Below are 22,500 nucleotides of genomic sequence, written 5' to 3'. Positions count from 1 at the left end.
GAGGGGAGGGGAGGGCAGGAGAGGGCAGGAGAGGGGAGGGCAGGAGAGGGGAGGGGAGGGCAGGAGAGGGCAGGAGAGGGGAGGGCAGGGCAGGAGAGGGCAGGAGAGGGGAGGGGAGAGCAGGAGAGGGGAGGGCAGGTCAGGAGAGGGCAGGAGAGGGGATGGCAGGAGAGGGGAGGGGAGAGCAGGAGAGGTGAGGAGAGGGCAGGAGAGGGGAGGGGAGGGCAGGAGAGGGCAGGAGAGGGGATGGCAGGAGAGGGGAGGGGAGAGCAGGAGAGGGGAGGGGAGGGCAGGAGAGGGCAGGAGAGGGCAGGAGAGGGGAGGGGAGGGCAGGAGAGGGGAGGGCAGGTCAGGAGAGGGCAGGAGAGGGGAGGGGAGGGCAGGAGAGGGGAGGGCAGGTCAGGAGAGGGCAGGAGAGGGGAGGGGAGAGCAGGAGAGGGGAGGGCAGGAGAGGGGAGGGCAGGTCAGAAGAGGGCAGGAGAGGGGAGGGCAGGGCAGGAGAGGGCAGGAGAGGGGAGGGCAGGGCAGGAGAGGGGAGGGGAGGTCAGGAGAGGGCAGGAGAGGGGAGGGTGTGGCTTCTTTTACACATGACACATTCCTCTGTTCTCCTCTGTCCTCCTCTGTTCTCCTCTGTTCTCCTCTAGTCTCCTCTAGTCTCCTCTGTTCTCCTCTGTTCTCCTCTAGTCTCCTCTAGTCTCCTCTGTTCTCCTCTGGTCTCTGTTCTCCTCTGTTCTCCTCTGGTCTTCTCTGGTCTCTGTTCTCTTCTGGTCTCTGTTCTCCTCTGTTCTCCTCTGGTCTTCTCTGGTCTTCTCTGGTCTCTGTTCTCCTCTGTTCTCCTCTGGTCTGTGTTCTCCTCTGTTCTCCTCTGTTCTCTGTTCTCCTCTGGTCTTCTCTGGTCTCTGTTCTCCTCTGTTCTCCTCTGGTCTCCTCTGTTCTCCTCTGGTCTCCTCTGTTCTCCGCTGGTTGTGTGCATGGTTACAGGGACATTGCGGCACATAGTAGCAGGAGGCAGTGTTAACTTCATTTACTAGACCATGCTGCTGGGTTGTCACTGCAGCTGCACACACCTGCCTACCCTGAGTCTGGTACTCTTGGGATGTCTTATAACTTCCTACAGACATTTAATCAGTCCCATAGTTTCAGTCCTAGGTTACAGTACTGTTATTTGTCCTACAGAGATGTATTCAGTCCCATAGTTTCAGTCCTAAGTTACAGTACTGTTATTTGTCCTACAGAGATGTATTCAGTCCGATAGTTTCAGTCCTAGGTTACAGTACTGTTATTTGTCCTACAGAGATGTATTCAGTCCCATAGTTTCAGTCCTAGGTTACTGTACTGTTATTTGTCCTACAGAGATGTATTCAGTCCTATATCTTCAGTCCTTCAGTCCTACAGTAGGCTACAGTAAAATGACATTCCAGGTCAATAGACAGACACCCTCTGACTTATTTTATTTAACTTTTATTTAACCTTTATTTAGCTAGGCAAGTCAGTTAAGGACAAATTCTTATTTTCAATGACGGCCTAGGAACAGTGGGTTAACTGCCTTGCTCAGGTGCAGAATGACAGATTTTTACTTTGTCAGCTCGGGGATTCAAACTAGCAACCTTTAAATCAAATCAAAGTGTATTTGTCACGTGCTCTGAATACAACAGTGAAATGTTTACTTACAGGCTCTAACCAATAGTGCAAAAAAGGTATTAGGTGAACAATAGGTAGGTAAAGAAATAAAACAACAGTAAAAAGACAGGCTATATACAGTAGCGAGGCTGTAGAAGTAGCGAGGCTACACAGACACCAGTAAGTCAGGCTGATTGAGGTAGTATGTAGATATGGTTAAAGTGACTATGCATATATGATAAACAGAGAGTAGCAGTAGAGAGGCTACATACAGACACCAGTTAGTCAGGCTGATTGAGGTAGTATGTAGATATGGTTAAAGTGACTATGCATATATGATAAACAGAGAGTAGCAGTAGAGAGGCTACATACAGACACCAGTTAGTCAGGCTGATTGAGGTAGTATGTAGATATGGTTAAAGTGACTATGCCTATATGATAAACAGAGAGTAGCAGTAGAGAGGCTACATACAGACACCAGTTAGTCAGGCTGATTGATTCAATATGTACATGTAGATATGGTTAAAGTGACTATGCATATATGATAAACAGAGAGTAGCAGTAGTGAGGCTACATACAGACACCAGTTAGTCAGGCTGATTGATTCAATATGTACATGTAGATATGGTTAAAGTGACTATGCATATATGATGAACAGAGAGTAGCAGTAGCGTAAAAGAGGGGTTGGCGGGTGGTGGGTGGTGGGTGGTGGGACACAATGCAGATAGTCCGGTTAGCCAATGTGCGGGTGCACTGGTTGGTCGGCCTAATTGAGGTAGTATGTACATGAATGTATAGTTAAAGTGACTATGGTCTAACCACTAGGCTACCATGCCCTGTACGGGCAGGACTTTAATGCCTGAGCCCTACCCATGCTCGCAATGTTCAGGCCCTGCCCTACCCTACCCAGGCCCGATTGCCAAATTTAAGGCCCTGCCCTGCCGAACCCAGAAATCAGAAATATCTTCCTTCTTTAGTATCCATTAGCTGCTGCTCCCTGTCCGACCTCCTCCTCTCTGTGCTTCTCACACTGCATGCTCTGCTGCCAGTCCGACCTCCTCCTCTCTGTGCTTCTCACACTGCATGCTCTGCTGCCAGTCCGACCTCCTCCTCTCTGTGCTTCTGACACTGCATGCTCTGCTGCCAGTCCGACCTCCTCCTCTCTGTGCTTCTGACACTGCATGCTCTGCTGCCAGTCCGACCTCCTCCTCTCTGTGCTTCTGACACTGCATGCTCTGCTGCCAGTCTGACCTCCTCCTCTCTGTGCTTCTGACACTGCATGCTCTGCTGCCAGTCTGACCTCCTCCTCTCTGTGCTTCTGACACTGCATGCTCTGCTGCCAGTCTGACCTCGTCCTCTCTGTGCTTCTGACACTGCATGCTCTGCTGCCAGTCTGCCTGTGTGATGTATTTCATTACGCCATATGTCATCTTCACAGAGTCTTGCCCCGCCACTGAATGGACAAGTGTAGTGTTTATAATAACGCAAGATGGAGGAGAGGCTGCCTCTCGTCAGAGATCACATTTATTTGGGGTGATTGCTAAATATGACCTTTTCATTCAAGACAGGATCAATATATTGTTTCAGGCCTCCTGAGTGGCGCAGTGTTAGAGGCGTCACTACAGTCCTGGGCTTTATGATAACCGGCTGTGATTGGGAGTCCCATAGGGCGGCGCACAATTGGCCCAGGGTCGTCTAGGTTTGGACGACGCCTCCCGAGCCCGTTGGGGAGTTGCATCGATGAGACAAGATCGAAATTGGGGAGAAAAAGGGGGTAAAATACAAAAAATAAAAATTATATATAAATAAACTCAGAAAAAAAAGAAACGTCCTCTCACTGTCAACTGCGTTTATTTTCAGCAAACTTAAAATGTGTAAATATTTGTATGAACATAACAAGATTCAACAACTGAGACATAAACTGAACAAGTTCCACAGACATGTGACTAACAGAAATTGAATAATTTGTCCCTGAACAAAGAGAGGGTCAAAATCAAAAGTAATAGTCAGTATTCTGGTGTGGCCACCAGCTGCATTAAGTACTGCAGTGCATCTCCTCCTCATGGACTGCACCAGATTTGCCAGTTCTTGCTGTGAGATGTTACCCCACTCTTCCACCAAGGCACTTGCAAGTTCACTGACATTTCTGGGGGGAATGGCCCTAGCCCTCACCCTCCGATCCAACAGGTCCCAGACGTGCTCAATGGGATTGAGATCCGGGCTCTATGCTGGCCATGGCAGAACACTGACATTCCTGTCTTACAGGAAATCACGCACAGAACGAGCAGTATGACTGGTGGGATTGTCATGCTGGAGGGTCATGTCAGGATGAGCCTGCAGGAAGGGTACCACATGAGGGAGGAGGATGTCTTCCCTGTAACACACAGCGTTGAGATTGCCTGCAATGACAACAAGCTCAGTCCGATGATGCTGTGACACACCGCCCCAGACCATGACGGACCCTCCACCTCCAAATCAATCCTGCTCCAGAGTACAGGCCTCGGTGTAACGCTCATTCCTTCAATGATAAAGGCGAATCCGACCATCACCCCTGGTGAGACAAAACTGCGACTCATCAGTGAAGGGCACTTTTTGCCAGTCCTGTCTGGTCCAGTGACGGTGGGTTTGTGCCCATAGGCGGCGTTGTTGCCGGTGATGTCTGGTGAGGACCTGCCTTACTACAGGCCTAAAAGCCCTCAGTCCCGCCTCTCTCAGCCTACTGCGGACAGTCTGAGCACTGATGGAGAGATTGTGCGTTCCTGGTGTAACTCGGGCAGTTGTTGTTGCCATCCTGTACCTGTCCCACAGGTGTGATGTTCGGATGTACCGATTCTGTGCAGGTGTTGGAACACGTGGTCTGCCGATCAGCTGTCCGTCCTGTCTCCCTGTAGCGCTGTCTTAGGCGTCTCACAGTACGGACATTGCAATTTATTGCCCTGGCCACATCTGTAGTCCTCATGCCTCCTTGCAGCATGCCTATGGCACGTTCACGCAGATGAGGGGCATTTACATTACATTTTAGTCATTTAGCAGACGCTCTTATCCAGAGCAACTTACAGTAGTGAATGCATACATTTTATTTCATTTCAGGGACCCTGGGCTTTGTTCTTTTGGTGTTTTTCAGAGTCAGTAGAAAGGCCTCTTTAGTGTCCTAAGTTTTCATAACTGTTACCTTAGTTGCCTACCGTCTGTAAGCTGTTAGTGTCTTAACGATCGTTCCACAGGTGCATGTTCATTAAGCATTGGAAACAGTGTTTAAACACTTTACAATGAAGATCTGTGAAGTTATTTGGATTTTTACGAATTATCTTTGAATGACAGGGTCCTGAAAAAGGGCTGTTTCTTTTTTTGCTGAGTTTATATATATATATACATAGTTTCAGGTGATAATAAAACATGTTTTGTTTATTTACTTTCTCCTCAACTTGTTTCTCTATCTTTATAGCAAGTTAAGTTAGATAGCTTACACTGCAGGGCAGCTAGCCAGCTAGCTAAAAGCTAGGCTAGGTTGAAGATACGACTGTAGATAGGCACCGCCACCTAATAATTATAATATAAAACATTACCATCACAATAAACTTAAACGGGAGGCAACAGTCATATAAGATAATTGGCAATGTGTATTATTTAACATGACTATTAAAATAGTAATCACTTATAGGATGGGTAATTGTTTACAAGTTTCTAGCTATTCCATAAACGCCATCAACGACAAGAACATATTTTTATTTTCTTCTGTGGTTTGGTAACTTCCTGTTCTTCAACTGACTCTGGCTGGACTGAAAATGACACATAGTTTGGATAATTTCTAAGTATACAGTGTCTGTTTCGCAAAGGAACATTAAACCGCAAAGGGGTTGTTGCGTTTTCACTCCGTTGTGAGCGTCCCCATTGAAATGCATGACATCCAGCGCAACATAGCAGAGTGCTTATGGGTAATGAGACCTTAGCATCCATAGCAACGGCTCCTCCTTTGACGAGATGCAAGAGAGCAATTAGCCTTTAGCTAGCTACTTTCCGTCACTCTTATTTTCTGTGAAATAATCACTCCTGTCGACTCGGACAGTGATCTGGTCTTATATTTGACGAGGTTGAAGCACTTCTGACGCCATGTTATGATCTTAGTAAGATACGACTGTAGGTTACTGCGCAGTAGAGCACCAGAAAATGGCTTAGCTTCAAAATGTTACTGATCAATTTAGTAATACCCGAGCCCCGCCCGTATCCTAGTAATTGATGAAAAAACGAATCTATACTGTAGTGTCGGGGGCCCGTCGGGCTCGGGTCGGGTAGCAGAGCTCTCTACCTCTCACTGCTTGCTTTATATCAAGGTTCTGATGAAGGACATTGATGAAAGCTCAAACATCAAGCTTTTAATATACTGAACAAAATATAAACATAACATGCCACAATTTCAACGATTTTACTAAATTACAGTTCAGTCAAGGAAATCAGTCAATTGAAATAAATAAATTAGGCCCTAATCTATGGATTTCACATGACTGAGCAGGGGCGCTATATCTGGCCTTGTTTAACCCCGGAGCTACGTAGCTGTATCTGGCCTTGTTTAACCCCGGAGCTACGTAGCTGTATCTGGCCTTGTTTAACCCCGGAGCTACGTGGCTGTATCTGGCCTTGTTTAACCCCGGAGCTACGCGGCTGTATCTGGCCTTGTTTAACCCCGGAGCTACGTGGCTGTATCTGGCCTTGTTTAACCCCGGAGGAACGTGGCTGTATCTGGCCTTGTTTAACCCCGGAGCTACGCGGCTGTATCTGGCCTTGTTTAACCCCGGAGCTACGCGGCTACGCACTAAGACCCCCGAGAGTGCTACATGTGGAAAACCATACAATGTGCTTACGCAGCTGGGGCATAGCATAACGGCTGGGGCATAGCACAGCGGCTGGGGCATAGCACAGCGGCTGGGGTTTAGCATAGCGGCTGAGGCATAGCATAGCATAGCGGCTGGGGCATAGCATAGCGGCTGAGGCATAGCACAGCGGCTGGGGCATAGCACAGCGGCTGGGACATAGCATAGCGGCTGAGGCATAGCATAGCATAGCGGCTGGGGCATAGCATAGTGGCTGGGGCATAGCATAGCGGCTGAGGCATAGCATAGCATAGCGGCTGGGGCATAGCATATCGGTTGGGGCATAGCATAGCGGGCTGGGGCATAGCATAGCGGCTGGGGCATAGCATAGCGGCTGAGGCATAGCATAGCATAGCATAGCGGGCTGGGGCATAGCATAGCAGCTGGGGCATAGCATAGCGGGCTGGGGCATAGCATAGCGGCTGGGGCATAGCATAGCGGCTGGGGCATAGCATAGCGGGCTGGGGCATAGCATAGCGGGCTGGGGCATAGCATAGCAGCTGGGGCACAGCATAGGCACAGCATAGCGGCTGGGGCACAGCATAGCGGCTGGGGCACAGCATAGGCACAGCATAGCGGCTGGGGCACAGCATAGCGGCTGGGACACAGCATAGCGGCTGGGGCACAGCATAGCGGGCTGGGGCACAGCATAGCGGGCTGGGGCACAGCATAGCGGGCTGGGGCACAGCATAGCGGGCTGGGGCACAGCATAGCGGCTGGGGCACAGCATAGCGGCTGGGGCACAGCATAGCGGCTGAGGCACAGCAAAGCGGCTGGGGCATAGCATAGCGGCTGGGGCATAGCATAGCATCTTAATATTGTTCTGGTGACGATGGTGGGGAATTTGTGTTAATCTGCTTTGAAACATACGGCACTCATGTTCTAATTTCTAATCGGAGAATAATTGAATACACAGAACAAAACACATAGAGGCTGTAAACTAAGAGACGTGTCCATAGTGGTCTGTATAGATGGATATGTGTTAAAATACCTTACTGAGGCTGTAAACTAAGAGACGTGTGTCCATAGTGGTATGTATAGATGGATATGTGTTTAAATACCTTACTGAGGCTGTAAACTAAGAGACGTGTCCATAGTGGTCTGTATAGATGGATATGTGTTTAAATACCTTACTGAGGCTGTAAACTAAGAGACGTGTGTCCATAGTGGTATGTATAGATGGATATGTGTTTAAATACCTTACTGAGGCTGTAAACTAAGAGACGTGTCCATAGTGGTATGTATAGATGGATATGTGTTTAAATACCTTACTGAGGCTGTAAACTAAGAGACGTGTCCATAGTGGTATGTATAGATGGTATGGATGTTTAAATACCTTACTGAGGCTGTAAACTAAGAGACGTGTGTCCATAGTGGTCTGTATAGATGGTATGGATGTTTAAATACCTTACTGAGGCTGTAAACTAAGAGACATGTGTCCATAGTGGTATGTATAGATGGATATGTGTTTAAATACCTTACTGAGGCTGTAAACTAAGAGACATGTGTCCATAGTGGTATGTATAGATGGATATGTGTTTAAATACCTTACTGAGGCTGTAAACTAAGAGACGTGTGTCCATAGTGGTATGTATAGATGGATATGTGTTTAAATACCTTACTGAGGCTGTAAACTAAGAGACGTGTCCATAGTGGTCTGTATAGATGGATGGATGTTTAAATACCTTACTGAGGCTGTAAACTAAGAGACATGTGTCCATAGTGGTATGTATAGATGGTATGGATGTTTAAATACCTTACTGAGGCTGTAAACTAAGAGACATGTGTCCATAGTGGTCTGTATAGATGGTATGGATGTTTAAATACCTTACTGAGGCTGTAAACTAAGAGACATGTGTCCATAGTGGTATGTATAGATGGTATGGATGTTTAAATACCTTACTGAGGCTGTAAACTAAGAGACATGTGTCCATAGTGGTATGTATAGATGGTATGGATGTTTAAATACCTTACTGAGGCTGTAAACTAAGAGACATGTGTCCATAGTGGTCTGTATAGATGGTATGGATGTTTAAATACCTTACTGAGGCTGTAAACTAAGAGACATGTGTCCATAGTGGTATGTATAGATGGTATGGATGTTTAAATACCTTACTGCGTGTGCTTTTCATTAACATACCACTTTTCAACATCACATGCAAATCTGGAAAATATCCCAATAAACTGCAGAATTTGGTTTCTTTTTTTTTTCTAGTCATGAAACAGGAATTTGAACAATCGTGTATTTTATTTGAATATTTGAAATGTTTGAAGTGTGTTGTTTTTTCCCCAAAACGTAAGCAGTGAGATGGTTTCGTGATGTTTGGTCCGTTAGTCTATTGGCCCACCATGTGGACAAAGAAGGCATTACCATGACAACATGTTCTGCTTTATTGGCAGAAGACTACGGTCTGAGTGGTCTGAGATCTGCCTCTAGACTACAGTTTGAGTGGTCTGAGATCTGCCTTTAGACTACAGTCTGAGTGGTCTGAGATCTGCCTCTAGAATACAGTCTGAGTGGTCTGAGATCTGCCTTTAGACTACAGTCTGAGTGGTCTGAGATCTGCCTTTAGAATACAGTCTGAGTGGTCTGAGATCTGCCTTTAGACTACAGTCTGAGTGGTCTGAGATCTGCCTCTAGACTACAGTCTGAGTGGTCTGAGATCTGCCTCTAGACTACAGTCTGAGTGGTCTGAGATCTGCCTCTAGACTACAGTCTGAGTGGTCTGAGATCTGCCTTTAGACTACAGTCTGAGTGGTCTGAGATCTGCCTCTAGACTACAGTCTGAGTGGTCTGAGATCTGCCTCTAGACTACAGTCTGAGTGGTCTGAGATTTGCCTCTAGTTTACAGTCATGTGTAAGGCTCTTGATTGGTCATCAATCAACAAGATAATTAAAGAAAAAAAAAAACATTCTTATTTTATTTTATAATATACACCATTTAAAACAGCCAAACTCTATTCACAACAGTATTCAGTTGGTAAGAGACAGACATTCAGTAAATACTAGGAATAGATTGTCTATGTGTTATCCTGACAGAAAAGAGAAATAGACAAAAGAACATTTTCGGTTTAGAGCAATAAAGAACTTTAATAATTTAACTGAGCAAACCAGAAACCTTTCAATATATCGATTCAATCAATACATTAAAACCATTTAAATATAATACATAGGAAAGTTGTGCAGGACTATGCTTGATGAAGAATCAATCTATCTTTATAGACTGTTAGAGTATTTATCTGGTCAATATGTCAGTGTATTATGTCTGTTTTGTAACAGTGTGTTATATGTGAATATATGATCGTATTATAAATTGTATTTTAATGTTTAAGGACTCTTGAAAGATTAGTCCAAATTAGGACTGAAAGAGAACCTAATCAAGTCAAATCAAATCTAATATAATACAGATTGTATCTTTTTTTCACATTGTGTTTTTTTAATCAGGAATGAATCATCCATTTGTTTAACCTGACCTGTTAATAACTGTTATTATCTCTCTCTCTCTCTCTCTCTCTCTCTCTCTCTCTCTCTCTCTCTCTCTCTCTCTCTCTCAGTCACAATGGTCCCAGTTCTGTTTTTGATGGCAACCACATTAACAACAAATGACACTTCCAATGAAGACCAGACAGGTGGTAAGTGAGACAGATGTAATTTACAGTATAATGTTCTTCTGGAGACATACAGTATACTACTTCATGTGTAACATGGTCAAAAAAGGCCCGATTTCTAAAACTGTTGGGACGTTTTTTCATGACTCAGTAAAATGTAATACGTGTTTCTACACAGTAAATACACAGTAAGGCCTGTATCTATATTACAGTATATCCTCCACTGTCTGATAAGGTACTATTGTCCAACCTTCCTTTATTATTACAGGATCATAGTAAAGCTGGAGTGGATTAGTTTGGCCAGTAATTTACCATGTTGTTATCGTTTGTAAACAGGCCAAATGGCTGACTGTGAATGCCTTAACAACAGCCCTTCTGTCTCTCAGGTTTAAATGACATAATCCTAAACCTTAACAACAGCCCTTCTGTCTCTCAGGTTTAAATGACATAATCCTAAACCTTAACAACAGCCCTTCTGTCTCTCAGGTTTAAATGACATAATCCTAAACCTTAACAACAGCCCTTCTGTCTCTCAGGTTTAAATGACATAATCCTAAACCTTAACAACAGCCCTTCTGTCTCTCAGGTTTAAATGACATAACCCTAACCCTTAACAACAGCCCTTCTGTCTCTCAGGTTTAAATGACATAACCCTAACCCTTAACAACAGCCCTTCTGTCTCTCAGGTTTAAATTACATAACCCTAACCCTTAACAACAGCCCTTCTGTCTCTCAGGTTTAAATGACATAACCCTAACCCTTAACAACAGCCCTTCTGTCTCTCAGGTTTAAATGACATAATCCTAACCCTTAACAGCAGCCCTTCTGTCTCTCAGGTTTAAATGACATAACCCTAACCCTTAACAACAGCCCTTCTGTCTCTCAGGTTTAAATGACATAACCCTAACCCTTAACAACAGCCCTTCTGTCTCTCAGGTTTAAATGACATAACCCTAACCCTTAACAACAGCCCTTCTGTCTCTCAGGTTTAAATGACATAACCCTAACCCTTAACAACAGCCCTTCTGTCTCTCAGGTTTAAATGACATAACCCTAACCCTTAACAACAGCCCAGCCATTCTGTCTCTCAGGTTTAGAGGAGCTTGTCCCTGATACTTATCTCCCGAGACAAAGTCTGCGGCCCAAATGACAGCCTATTCCCAATACAGTGCACTACTTTTCCCCAGGGTCCATAGGGCTATGGTCAAAAGTAGTGCACTATATAGGGAATAGGGTGCCATTTGGGACATAGCCAAGTCAGATCTTAAATCAGGCCTCCATCCAGACCATAATAATGGGTCTAGTTGCCTGCCAACCTTAATTCCCACCTGTCATCCACCAGAGCAGGGTTGTGTTCAGTAGGGACAACATGGAAGAAAACACTCTGAAACTGATAGGTACTATCTGCTGTGGTCCAATAAGAAAAGGGTTGTTTTTGTTGTCCGTTGGGGGAAAAAAAAGTTTTTGCCACAGTGTGCCTTATTGAACACTGCTCAGCACTTGGCCTGTGCTCAACTCTCTGTAGCCCCGTAGAAATACAATAATTAGAAAGGACATTCAAGATCTGAGGTGGCTTTTGACCTATCTAGTAATTGTACTGCTACGCTCAACTCTCTGTTCTACCACAGGCTTCTTCCTGTTCCTTTGTTGACTCTCTCTCTGCTGTCTGGATCCATCCCAATAACCTCTCCTACCTCCTGAAGTGTGTACTCGTTCACTACATTGGGTTGGTGGAGGCATGGGCTGGACTCGAGGGAGGGTTCCGTTATTTCCTTTCTAATCTATGAAGGGAAGTGAACAAGTGCACACTTTTAGAGGAAGGACATATTTTTGGTCCATAACCTCTGCCTCTTCCTTCTTCCCTCTCCTCTCCAGAAGACACTAAGTCCCAGAGTTCCCACATCCTGCCTACCGTGCTGGTCATCTCCGTGCTGCTTGTCATCAGCATACTGCTGGCCTGGTACTTCCTCAGGTAACGTACCAGTCATAGGGTGGGGTAGTGTGTGTGTGTGCTGCCAGACAGGGCGAGGGCTAGGGCCAAGGTGACGTCACCCTTCCTCTCCCCAATCAGCAGAGGGCGGAGCCTCCAGTCAGGAAATGAAGCACTAGCGGTTGTTCATGCCTTATGCTGGCTACAGTAAAACTGACAACTACACAGCCAGGCGGGTTAGTATGAACGAGCTCAAGTCAAAGAGAGAGACCTACTGTAGCTGTAACCTAGCCTGTGTTCTGTGATCTCATCAACCCTGGACTCTAATGAGAAAGAACAACTTTTCCAGTTTCAGATGGTACCATACCAACGTATTTGTGTGCTTTATATAACGTATAACTAATGTTTTAACTTAGAACTTACAACTGTTCATTCTTAGAACTTAGAACTGTTAGCTCTTAGAACTGTTAGTTCTTAGAACTTACAACTGTTAGCTCTTAGAACTGTTAGCTCTTAGAACTTAGAACTGTTAGCTCTTAGAACTGTTCATTCTTAGAACTTAGAACTGTTAGCTCTTAGAACTGTTAGCTCTTAGATCTTAGAACTGTTAGCTCTTAGAACTGTTCATTCTTAGAACTTAGAACTGTTAGCTCTTAGAACTGTTAGCTCTTAGAACTGTTAGCTCTTAGATCTTAGAACTGTTAGCTCTTAGAACTGTTCATTCTTAGAACTTAGAACTGTTAGCTCTTAGAACTGTTAGCTCTTAGAACTGTTAGCTCTTAGATCTTAGAACTGTTAGCTCTTAGAACTGTTAGCTCTTAGAACTGTTAGCTCTTAGAACTTAGAACTGTTAGCTCTTAGAACTGTTAGCTCTTAGAACTGTTAGCTCTTAGAACTTAGAACTGTTAGCTCTTAGAACTTAGAACTGTTAGCTCTTAGAACTTAGATATGTTAGATCTTAGAACTGTTAGCTCTTAGAACTGTTAGCTCTTAGAACTTAGAACTGTTAGCTCTTAGAACTGATGTTTTGTAGTGAACTTGACTAATAGTCGTAGGTAAAATATATCCCTTTATGTCCTTTAATCTGTCATCCTCATGTTCTCTATCTTTTCCTCCGTCTCTCTCTTTCTACCTGGCAGGTTAAGAAACCAGAGAAAGGAGGTCGTCACAACAGTCGACAAGAAAATACCGAATGGAATCCTGGAAGAACAAGGTCCGGTCACCTTTAATAATGAGTGTTTATCTTCGTTATGTCACTGATCCTTTATTTCACCAGGGAAGTCGCATTGACATTGACATCTTTTTCAAGTGAGCCCTGGTTTGAAGAACAAAGTGAAACTGATTTGCTTTACACATAAACTCGTTGTTGAGAAGAGACAACTGAAAGAGTTTTAATGTCAAGCTGTAGGTGGAGTAGTCTTCTCTGCTCTGCAGGAGTCCCCTCACTGTCATGTGGTTGTTGTCTGTCTTCCTGTGGTTACTGATGTGAAGGAGACGACAGATAGATCGTTTTCTAACCTACATCAACTAAGAAGTCCCAATCTGCATTGCGCAGTAGCCTCGATGCTTCACTATGACATGTCCTTACCACATGATGAGCTATATTTAATGATGCTCTCTCCACATGTATTTCTTCAACACGGTTGGTGTGTTACATACACATTTATGAAAACAAGCAGCCATTGTTACATTCATTATTAGTAATAATATCACTGTTATAATCCTCTATAATAATATCACTGTTATAATCCTCTATTATAATCCTCTATAATAATAATAGTATCACTGTTATAATCCTCTATTATAATCCTCTATAATAATAATAGTATCACTGTTATAATCCTCTATTATAATCCTCTATAATAATAATAATATCACTGTTATAATCCTCTATAATAATAATAGTATCACTGTTATAATCCTCTATTATAATCCTCTATAATAATAATAGTATCACTGTTATAATCCTCTATTATAATCCTCTATAATAATAATGAGTATCACTGTTATAATCCTCTATTATAATCCTCTATAATAATAATAGTATCACTGTTATAATCCTCTATTATAATCCTCTATAATAATAATAATATCACTGTTATAATCCTCTATTATAATCCTCTATAATAATAATAGTATCACTGTTATAATCCTCTATTATAATCCTCTATAATAATAATATGACTGTTATAATCCTCTATTATAATCCTCTATAATAATAATAATATCACTGTTATAATCCTCTATTATAATCCTCTATAATAATAATAGTATCACTGTTATAATCCTCTATTATAATCCTCTATAATAATAATAGTATCACTGTTATAATCCTCTATAATAATATCACTGTTATAATCCTCTATTATAATCCTCTATAATAATAATAGTATCACTGTTATAATCCTCTATTATAATCCTCTATAATAATAATAGTATCACTGTTATAATCCTCTATTATAATCCTCTATAATAATAATAATATCACTGTTATAATCCTCTATTATAATCCTCTATAATAATAATAGTATCACTGTTATAATCCTCTATTATAATCCTCTATAATAATAATAGTATCACTGTTATAATCCTCTATTATAATCCTCTATAATAATAATAGTATCACTGTTATAATCCTCTATTATAATCCTCTATAATAATAATAATATCACTGTTATAATCCTCTATTATAATCCTCTATAATAATAATAGTATCACTGTTATAATCCTCTATTATAATCCTCTATAATAATAATAGTATCACTGTTATAATCCTCTATTATAATCCTCTATAATAATAATAGTATCACTGTTATAATCCTCTATTATAATCCTCTATAATAATAATAATATCACTGTTATAATCCTCTATTATAATCCTCTATAATAATAATAGTATCACTGTTATAATCCTCTATTATAATCCTCTATAATAATAATAATATCACTGTTATAATCCTCTATTATAATCCTCTATAATAATAATATCACTGTTTTAATCCTCTATTATAATCCTCTATAATAATAATAGTATCACTGTTATAATCCTCTATTATAATCCTCTATAATAATAATAGTATCACTGTTATAATCCTCTATTATAATCCTCTATAATAATAATAATATGACTGTTATAATCCTCTATTATAATCCTCTATAATAATAATAGTATCACTGTTATAATCCTCTATTATAATCCTCTATAATAATAATAGTATCACTGTTATAATCCTCTATTATAATCCTCTATAATAATAATAATATCACTGTTATAATCCTCTATTATAATCCTCTATAATAATAATAGTATCACTGTTATAATCCTCTATTATAATCCTCTATAATAATAATAATATCACTGTTATAATCCTCTATTATAATAATGATAATAATAATATCACTGTTATAATCTTCTATTATAATCCTCTATAATAATAATAATAATATCACTGTTATAATCCTCTATTAGCTGTGTTGTTTGACACACATGAGAAGTGTTTGTTTTGGGATATCCAAACATTACAATAGTTGGAGTTAAGTGGAAACATTATGTACATTTAAAGGACTTGTTTATACTCATAAATACTCATAACATATTATTATTATTATTATTATGCTTTCTCAATCTGAAATATTTTATCAAACAACATAATGTAAAGTATGGAGTATGGAGCAGGCTTCCTATAGGCTGTCCTAATAACAACACTGAGTTCCTAATCAGAATATAACTGGGATATTGTTTACTTGACACGAGTGGCCATAGCACATGCCCAGGCTGGTAACCATTCAACTCTTCTGGTCACATTTCAAACGCTTTTGTCAGAAGGTTTACAGTGGAGTGTGTGTGTGTGTGTGTGTGTGTGTGTGTGTGTGTGTGTGTGTGTGTGTGTGTGTGTGTGTGTGTGTGTGTGTGTGTGTGTGTGTGTGTGTGTGTGTGTGTGTGTGTGTGTGTGTGTGTTTATTTTGGCACATTGACAATGAGGTTAACGAAACTAAGATTATTTCTTGAGGGATTTTCGCTCTGCAGAAGTATGAATCTATTTCCTGGACTGTGCCTGTATGTTTGTAGCAGAAAGACATGAATAACCATTTGATTGACTTGGTAACGTGTGGAGTAACCTACTGGTAGGACATTTTGTCACAATATGAAACTGTCTGTTTGTCTACTCATCCCCCACGGTGTACAGGCGATATCGTTGACATCATAGACATCTCAGAGGCGTTAAACACACCCTCATCATCAGGTCAGGTATACGGTGTGTAACCATAGTACCTGGGTCCAGAACCCACGTGCCACTAACACACCTGTAACCATAGTACCTGGGTCCAGAACCCACGTGTCACTAACACACCTGTAACCATAGTACCTGGGTCCAGAACCCACGTGCCACTAACACACCTGTAACCATAGTACCTGGGTCCAGAACCCACGTGCCACTAACACACCTGTAACCATAGTACCTGGGTCCAGAACCCACGTGCCACTAACACACCTGTAACCATAGTACCTGGGTCCAGAACCCACGTGCCACTAACACACCTGTAACCATAGTACCTGGGTCCAGAACCCACGTGTCACTAACACACCTGTAACCATAGTACCTGGGTCCAGAACCCACGTGTCACTAACACACCTGTAACCATAGTACCTGGGTCCAGAACCCACGTGTCACTAACACACCTGTAACCATAGTACCTGGGTCCAGAACCCACGTGCCACTAACACACCTGTAACCATAGTACCTGGGTCCAGAACCCACGTGTCACTAACACACCTGTAACCATAGTACCTGGGTCCAGAACCCACGTGCCACTAACACACCTGTAACCATAGTACCTGGGTCCAGAACCCACGTGCCACTAACACACCTGTAACCATAGTACCTGGGTCCAGAACCCACGTGCCACTAACACACCTGTAACCATAGTACCTGGGTCCAGAACCCACGTGCCACTAACACACCTGTAACCATAGTACCTGGGTCCAGAACCCACGTGCCACTAACACACCTGTAACCATAGTACCTGGGTCCAGATCCCACGTGCCACTAACACACCTGTAACCATAGTAGGTACCTGGGTCCAGAACCCACGTGTCACTAACACACCTGTAACCATAGTACCTGGGTCCAGAACCCACGTGCCACTAACACACCTGTAACCATAGTACCTGGGTCCAGAACCCACGTGCCACTAACACACCTGTAACCATAGTACCTGGGTCCAGAACCCACGTGCCACTAACACACCTGTAACCATAGTACCTGGGTCCAGAACCCACGTGCCACTAACACACCTGTAACCATAGTACCTGGGTCCAGAACCCACGTGTCACTAACACACCTGTAACCATAGTAGGTACCTGGGTCCAGAACCCACGTGTCACTAACACACCTCTTCCAGAGCATTGTGGCTTTTGACTTTTCTCAAATTCTGGACTCTAACAAAACCTTGCAGAGTATTGTTGCATGGGATTGTCACGTCCTGACCATAGTAAGTTGTTATTTTCTATGGTAGAGTAGGTCAGGGCGTGACAGGGGGTGTTTGTCTATGTTTTGTATTTCTATGTTCAGTATGATCTCCAATTAGAGGCAGCCGGTTGTCGTTGTCTCTAATTGAAGGTCATATTTAAGTTGACGTTTGTCCCACCTGTTTTTGTGGGTGATGAATTTTTCAGTAGTGTGTTTTCTCTCTGCGTCACGGTTTGTTGTTTTTGTGTATTCAAGTATTTAATGTATTGCGTTTTGTTTCACGGTAAATAAAATATGTGGAACTACGAACACGCTGCATTTTGGTCCGATCCTTTGAACAGCCGTGACAGGTATGCCAATGTAATGACTTCCGTGAGAGAGAGTGGACCAAAACGCAGTGGAGTTAGTGTTCATCATCTTTAATTATTAAACGGAACACTATACAACTACAAAATAAGAAACTGACAGCCAAACAGTCCTGTCAGGTGAAACACAATGACAGAAACAATTACCCACAAAACCCCAACGGAAAAACATGCACTTATGTGTGACTCCCAATCAACAACAACGAACTTCAGCCGTGCCTGATTGGGAGCCACACACGGCCCAAAACAAAGAAATACTAAAACATAGAAAAAGAACATAGAACGCCCACCCAATGTAACACCCTGGCCTAACCAAAATAAAGAACAAAAAACCCCTCTGTAACGCCAGGGCGTTACAGCCAACAGAGTCTGCTATACTATGTATGGCTGTGCTTCCTCTGGCTTGGTGATGCTGGCTCTGGGGACAGTGACCTCTAAAAACTAGTGGCGTTCATTGGTGACTAATACACGTAAATCACTTGTTTGAAGAGTCTAGATTTCAATTAGATGTAAAGTATTCAGCATTTGAAATCAGTTAGTGTGTATCGCACATACAGTATTTAATACAATTATTTAAATGAATGTCTATGTACATCTGATTGATCGTAGATGTGCTTTCTCTAGGTTGCGATGGATGAAGTGATCGTCCTGAAGTTCCAACCTTTGTCTGTAAATGTTGTCTCTAAAAAAATGTGCTTCTCCGGCACTTCTCTGTGTACATACAGGCATCACCACTTCCTCTCAACTCAACCCATCTCTCTTTCTCTCTCTCTCTCTCTCTCTCTCTCTCTCTCTCTCTCTCTATTCAATTTCAATTTAAGGGACTTTATTGCCAACGGAAGTGAAATAGATAATAAAGAAAAGTGAAATAAACAATAAAAAAATTGCTGCCACCCCCGTGCTTCACTGTTGGGATGGTATTCTTCGGCTTGCAAGTCTCCCCCTTTTTCCTCCAAACATAGCGATGGTCATTATGGCCAAACAGTTCTATTTTTGTTTCAACAGACCAGATGACATTTCTCCAAAAAGTACGATCTTTGTCCCCATGTGCAGTTGCAAACCGTAGTCTGGATTTTTTATGGAGGTTTTGGAGTAGTGGCTTCTTCCTTGCTGAGCGGCCTTTCAGGTTATGTCGATATAGGACTCGTTTTACTGTGGATATAGATACTTTTGTACCTGTTTCCTCCAGCATCTTCACAAGGTCCTTTGATGTTGTTCTGGGATTGATTTGCACTTTTCGCACCGAAGTACGTTCATCTCTAGGTTACAGAACGGATCTCCTTCCTGAGCGGTATGACGGCTGCGTGGTCCCATGGTGTTTATACTTGCGTACTATTGTTTGTACAGATGAATGTGGTACTTTCAGGCGTTTGGAAATTGCTGCCAAGGATGACCCAGACTTGTGGAGGTCTACAATTTTTTTCTGAGGTCTTGGCTGATTTCTTTTGATTTTCCAATGATGTCAAGCAATGTGGCACTGAGTTTGAAGGTAGGCCTTGAAATACATCCACAGGTACACCTCCAATTGACTCAAATGATATAAATTAAAAGCTTCTAAAGCCATGACATAATTTTCTGGAATATTCCAAGCTGTTTAAAGGCACAGTCAACTTAGTGTATGTAAACTTCTGACCCACTGGAATTGTGATACGGTGAATTATAAGTGAAATAATCTGTCTGTAAACAATTGTTGGAAAAATTACTTGTGTCATGCACAAAGTAGATGTCCTAACCGACTTGCCAAAACTATAGTTTGTTAACAACAAATTTGTTTGTGAAAAACTAGTTTTAATGACTCCAACCTAAGTGTATGTAAACTTCCGACTTCAACTGTATATCTGTCCCCCTCCATCTCTTTCCGCTCTTTTCTCTCTCCTTTTCTCTCTCTCTCTCTCTCTCTCTTTCTCTCTCTCTTTCTCTCTCTCTTTCTCTCTCTCTTTCTCTCTCTCTTTCTCTCTCTGCCTCTCTCTCTCTCTATCTCTCTCTGCCTCTCTCTCTATCGCTCTCTCAATTCAATTCAATTTGCTTTATTGGCATGACGATATTTACAATATTAAAATATGAAGAATCTAAATTGTTAACGGGACAACATCAATAACCAAGGGTCAAAATAACCATGCATTGAACAATAACAATAAGCATACAGTAGAGGACATGTGCAGGTTGATTGGTCTGTCAGACACTGTCCCTCAACTTATGGCAGGTGGCAATGTAGTGCACTGCCAACCCACAGCTCTGCATCCTCCCCCAACAGGACGGGTAGCCTATCCTCATCAGAGAGGTCTTTGAAACCTTGAATAAGGGTTTCAAATTTGGGGAAATGACACTCTCTAATTGTTTTATATTTTGGGCATTTTGTCAGGAAATGCAGCTCTGTCTCTGCTGTTGTGCAGTGGTTGCACAGCCTTTCCTCTACAGGGAACCACGTTTTCCTGTGTCTACCCTTCTCAATGTCAAGGCTGTGCTCACTGAGCCTGTACTTTGTCAAAGTTTTTCTATGGTTTTGATCAGTAACCATGGCCAAATAGTTAGCCACGGTGTACTGTCAATTTATGGCCAGATAGCACTGCATTTTGCATTGTGCTTGTGCTTGTGGTTCCTAATAAGTAATGTCGTTTTGTTTTGACTGTGTTGTAATTTGGTTTATTCTGATTGATTGGATGTTCTGGTCCTGAGGCTTCAGTGTGTTAGTAGAACAGGTTTGTGAACTCAGGACCAGTTGGATGAGGGGACTCTTTTCTTTGCTCATCTCTTGGCATTGCAGGGCTTGGTAATGATATGAGAGGGGGTCACTGTATTTTAGATGTTTCCAAAACTTAATTGCTCTTTTTTGAGTTTTTATTATTAGTGGATATTGGCCTAATTCTGCCCAGCATGCATTTTTTTGTAGTTTCCTCTGGACATGTAGGAGAATCTTACAGAACTCTGCATGCAGGGTTTCAATGGGGTGTTTGTCCCATTTGATGAAATCTTGTTTTGCAAGTGGACCCCACACCTCGCTGTCATAAAGTGCAATTCGTTCAATGACACATTCAATTCGTTTTAGCTATATTTTAATAGGTATTTCAATTAGAATTTGTATTTCATTTTTTTTATGGCGTAGAATGCCCTGCGTGCTTTCTCTCTCAGTTCATTCACTGCATCATTAAGGTGTCCAGTTGAGCCTATTTTTAAACCTAAGTAATTTTAGTGTGTGCAGTACTCTATATATTTTGTACCAGTTGAGAACTTTGGTCTAATTCCCTGAGATCTGGAAAATCTTCTCTGGAAAATCATTATTTTAGTTTTTTGGGGGTTTACTGCCAGAGCCCAGGCTCTTCTGTAGGCCATGTGCTGTGGGTGACAGCAGGCATAGGTAATCTGCGAAGAGCAGGCATTTAACCTCTGAATTGTGGAGACTAACACCAGTGGCTGAGGATTTTTCTGGAACAGTGGTCAATTCGTTGATGTAAATATTGAAGAGTGCAGGGCTCAGATTGCAACCCTGACGAAGGCCTCGCCCCTGGTTAAAGAATTTTGTTATTTTCTTCCCAATTTTAGTGCTGCATGTATTGCCAGTATACATTGATTTAATTATGTCATATGTTTTACCCCTTACACCACTTTCAATAACTTTGTAGAACAGTCCTGTATGCCAAATAGAATCAAATGCTTTTTGGAAGTCGATAAAGCAAGTGTATATTTTGGTATTATTTTGGTGGACATGTTTATCTATCAGGGTGTGTAGGGTGTAATTATGATCGGTCGTGCGATGTTTTGGTATAAACCCAATTTGGTTTTTACTCAAGACATTTTGCTTATTAAGGAAGTTTAGAACTCTTACATTTATAATACTACAGAAAACCTTCCCCAGGTTACTGTTCACACAAATGCCTGTAATTGTTGAGGTCAAATTTGTCTCTGTTCTTAAAGATTGGGGTTATGAGTCCTTGATTCCAGATGTCAGGGAAATAACCTACACTCAGGATCAAATTTAACAGTTTTAATATAGCCAATTGAAATTTTGCACTAGTGAGTTTGAGCATCTCATTTAGGATGCCATCAGGTCCGTATGCTTTTTTCAATTTGAGGGCCTGAAATTTCTTATAGAGCTCCTGGTCAGTAATTGGGGAGTCCAATGGATTTTGATTGTCCTTTATAACTTTTTCTAGTCCATTCAACTTCTCATGAATTTGGCGTTGTTCTGCGTTTGTGTCAATTTGAACAGTTTTGTAGAGTGTTTTAAAATGGGTTATCTATATGTCACCATTTTGTATCGCTAATTCCTCTTGTTTAGATTTTTGTAGTTTTTTCCAATTTTGTCAGAAGTTGTTTGTGTTGATGGACTCCTCAATTAGTGTCAGCTGCTTGCTGTTGTGATGTGCTTTTTGGGTTCTGAGTTTATAGAGTTGTAAAGTCTCACAGTAATGAAGGCGTAATTCACCATTATTTGGGTCTCTGTGCTTTTGGTTGGATAGTGTTCTAAGTTTTTTCCTTATAATTTTACAATCTGCATCAAACCAGTTGTCATCTGTGAACTTTTTTGTTTTGTCTTTTGTCAAGTTTCAGTTGTGCTTCTTTTGCCGTTTGCCTGAATATATAGTTGATGTTTTGTACTGCTAGATTGATGCCTTCTTTACTGTGAGTGAATGTGGTAT

General features: G+C 41.9%; 1 protein-coding gene across 3 annotated transcripts in view; it reads left to right on the top strand.

Moving 5' to 3' along the window:
* Positions 1-22,500, top strand: part of LOC106592985 (receptor-type tyrosine-protein phosphatase epsilon) — a 175,381-nt gene that overhangs the window by 131,733 nt on the left and 21,148 nt on the right. Inside the window, exons 3-5 of one of the 3 annotated variants that reach the window (XM_045701143.2) lie at positions 10,044-10,121; positions 11,976-12,069; positions 13,167-13,240. In XM_045701143.2, the coding sequence (XP_045557099.1) occupies positions 10,049-10,121; positions 11,976-12,069; positions 13,167-13,240 (241 nt within the window). In that variant the 5' untranslated portion in view covers positions 10,044-10,048. Of the gene's footprint in view, positions 1-10,043; positions 10,122-11,972; positions 12,070-12,228; positions 12,386-13,166; positions 13,241-22,500 lie in introns of those variants that run through there. The other 2 variants (XM_045701141.2, XM_045701144.2) reach the window with 2 other exon arrangements.

This window comes from Salmo salar, chromosome 18 (assembly GCF_965601325.2).
Source record: "Salmo salar chromosome 18, fSalSal1, whole genome shotgun sequence".
Taxonomy (NCBI): domain Eukaryota; kingdom Metazoa; phylum Chordata; class Actinopteri; order Salmoniformes; family Salmonidae; genus Salmo; species Salmo salar.
This window is presented reverse-complemented; position numbering and strand designations above follow the sequence as displayed.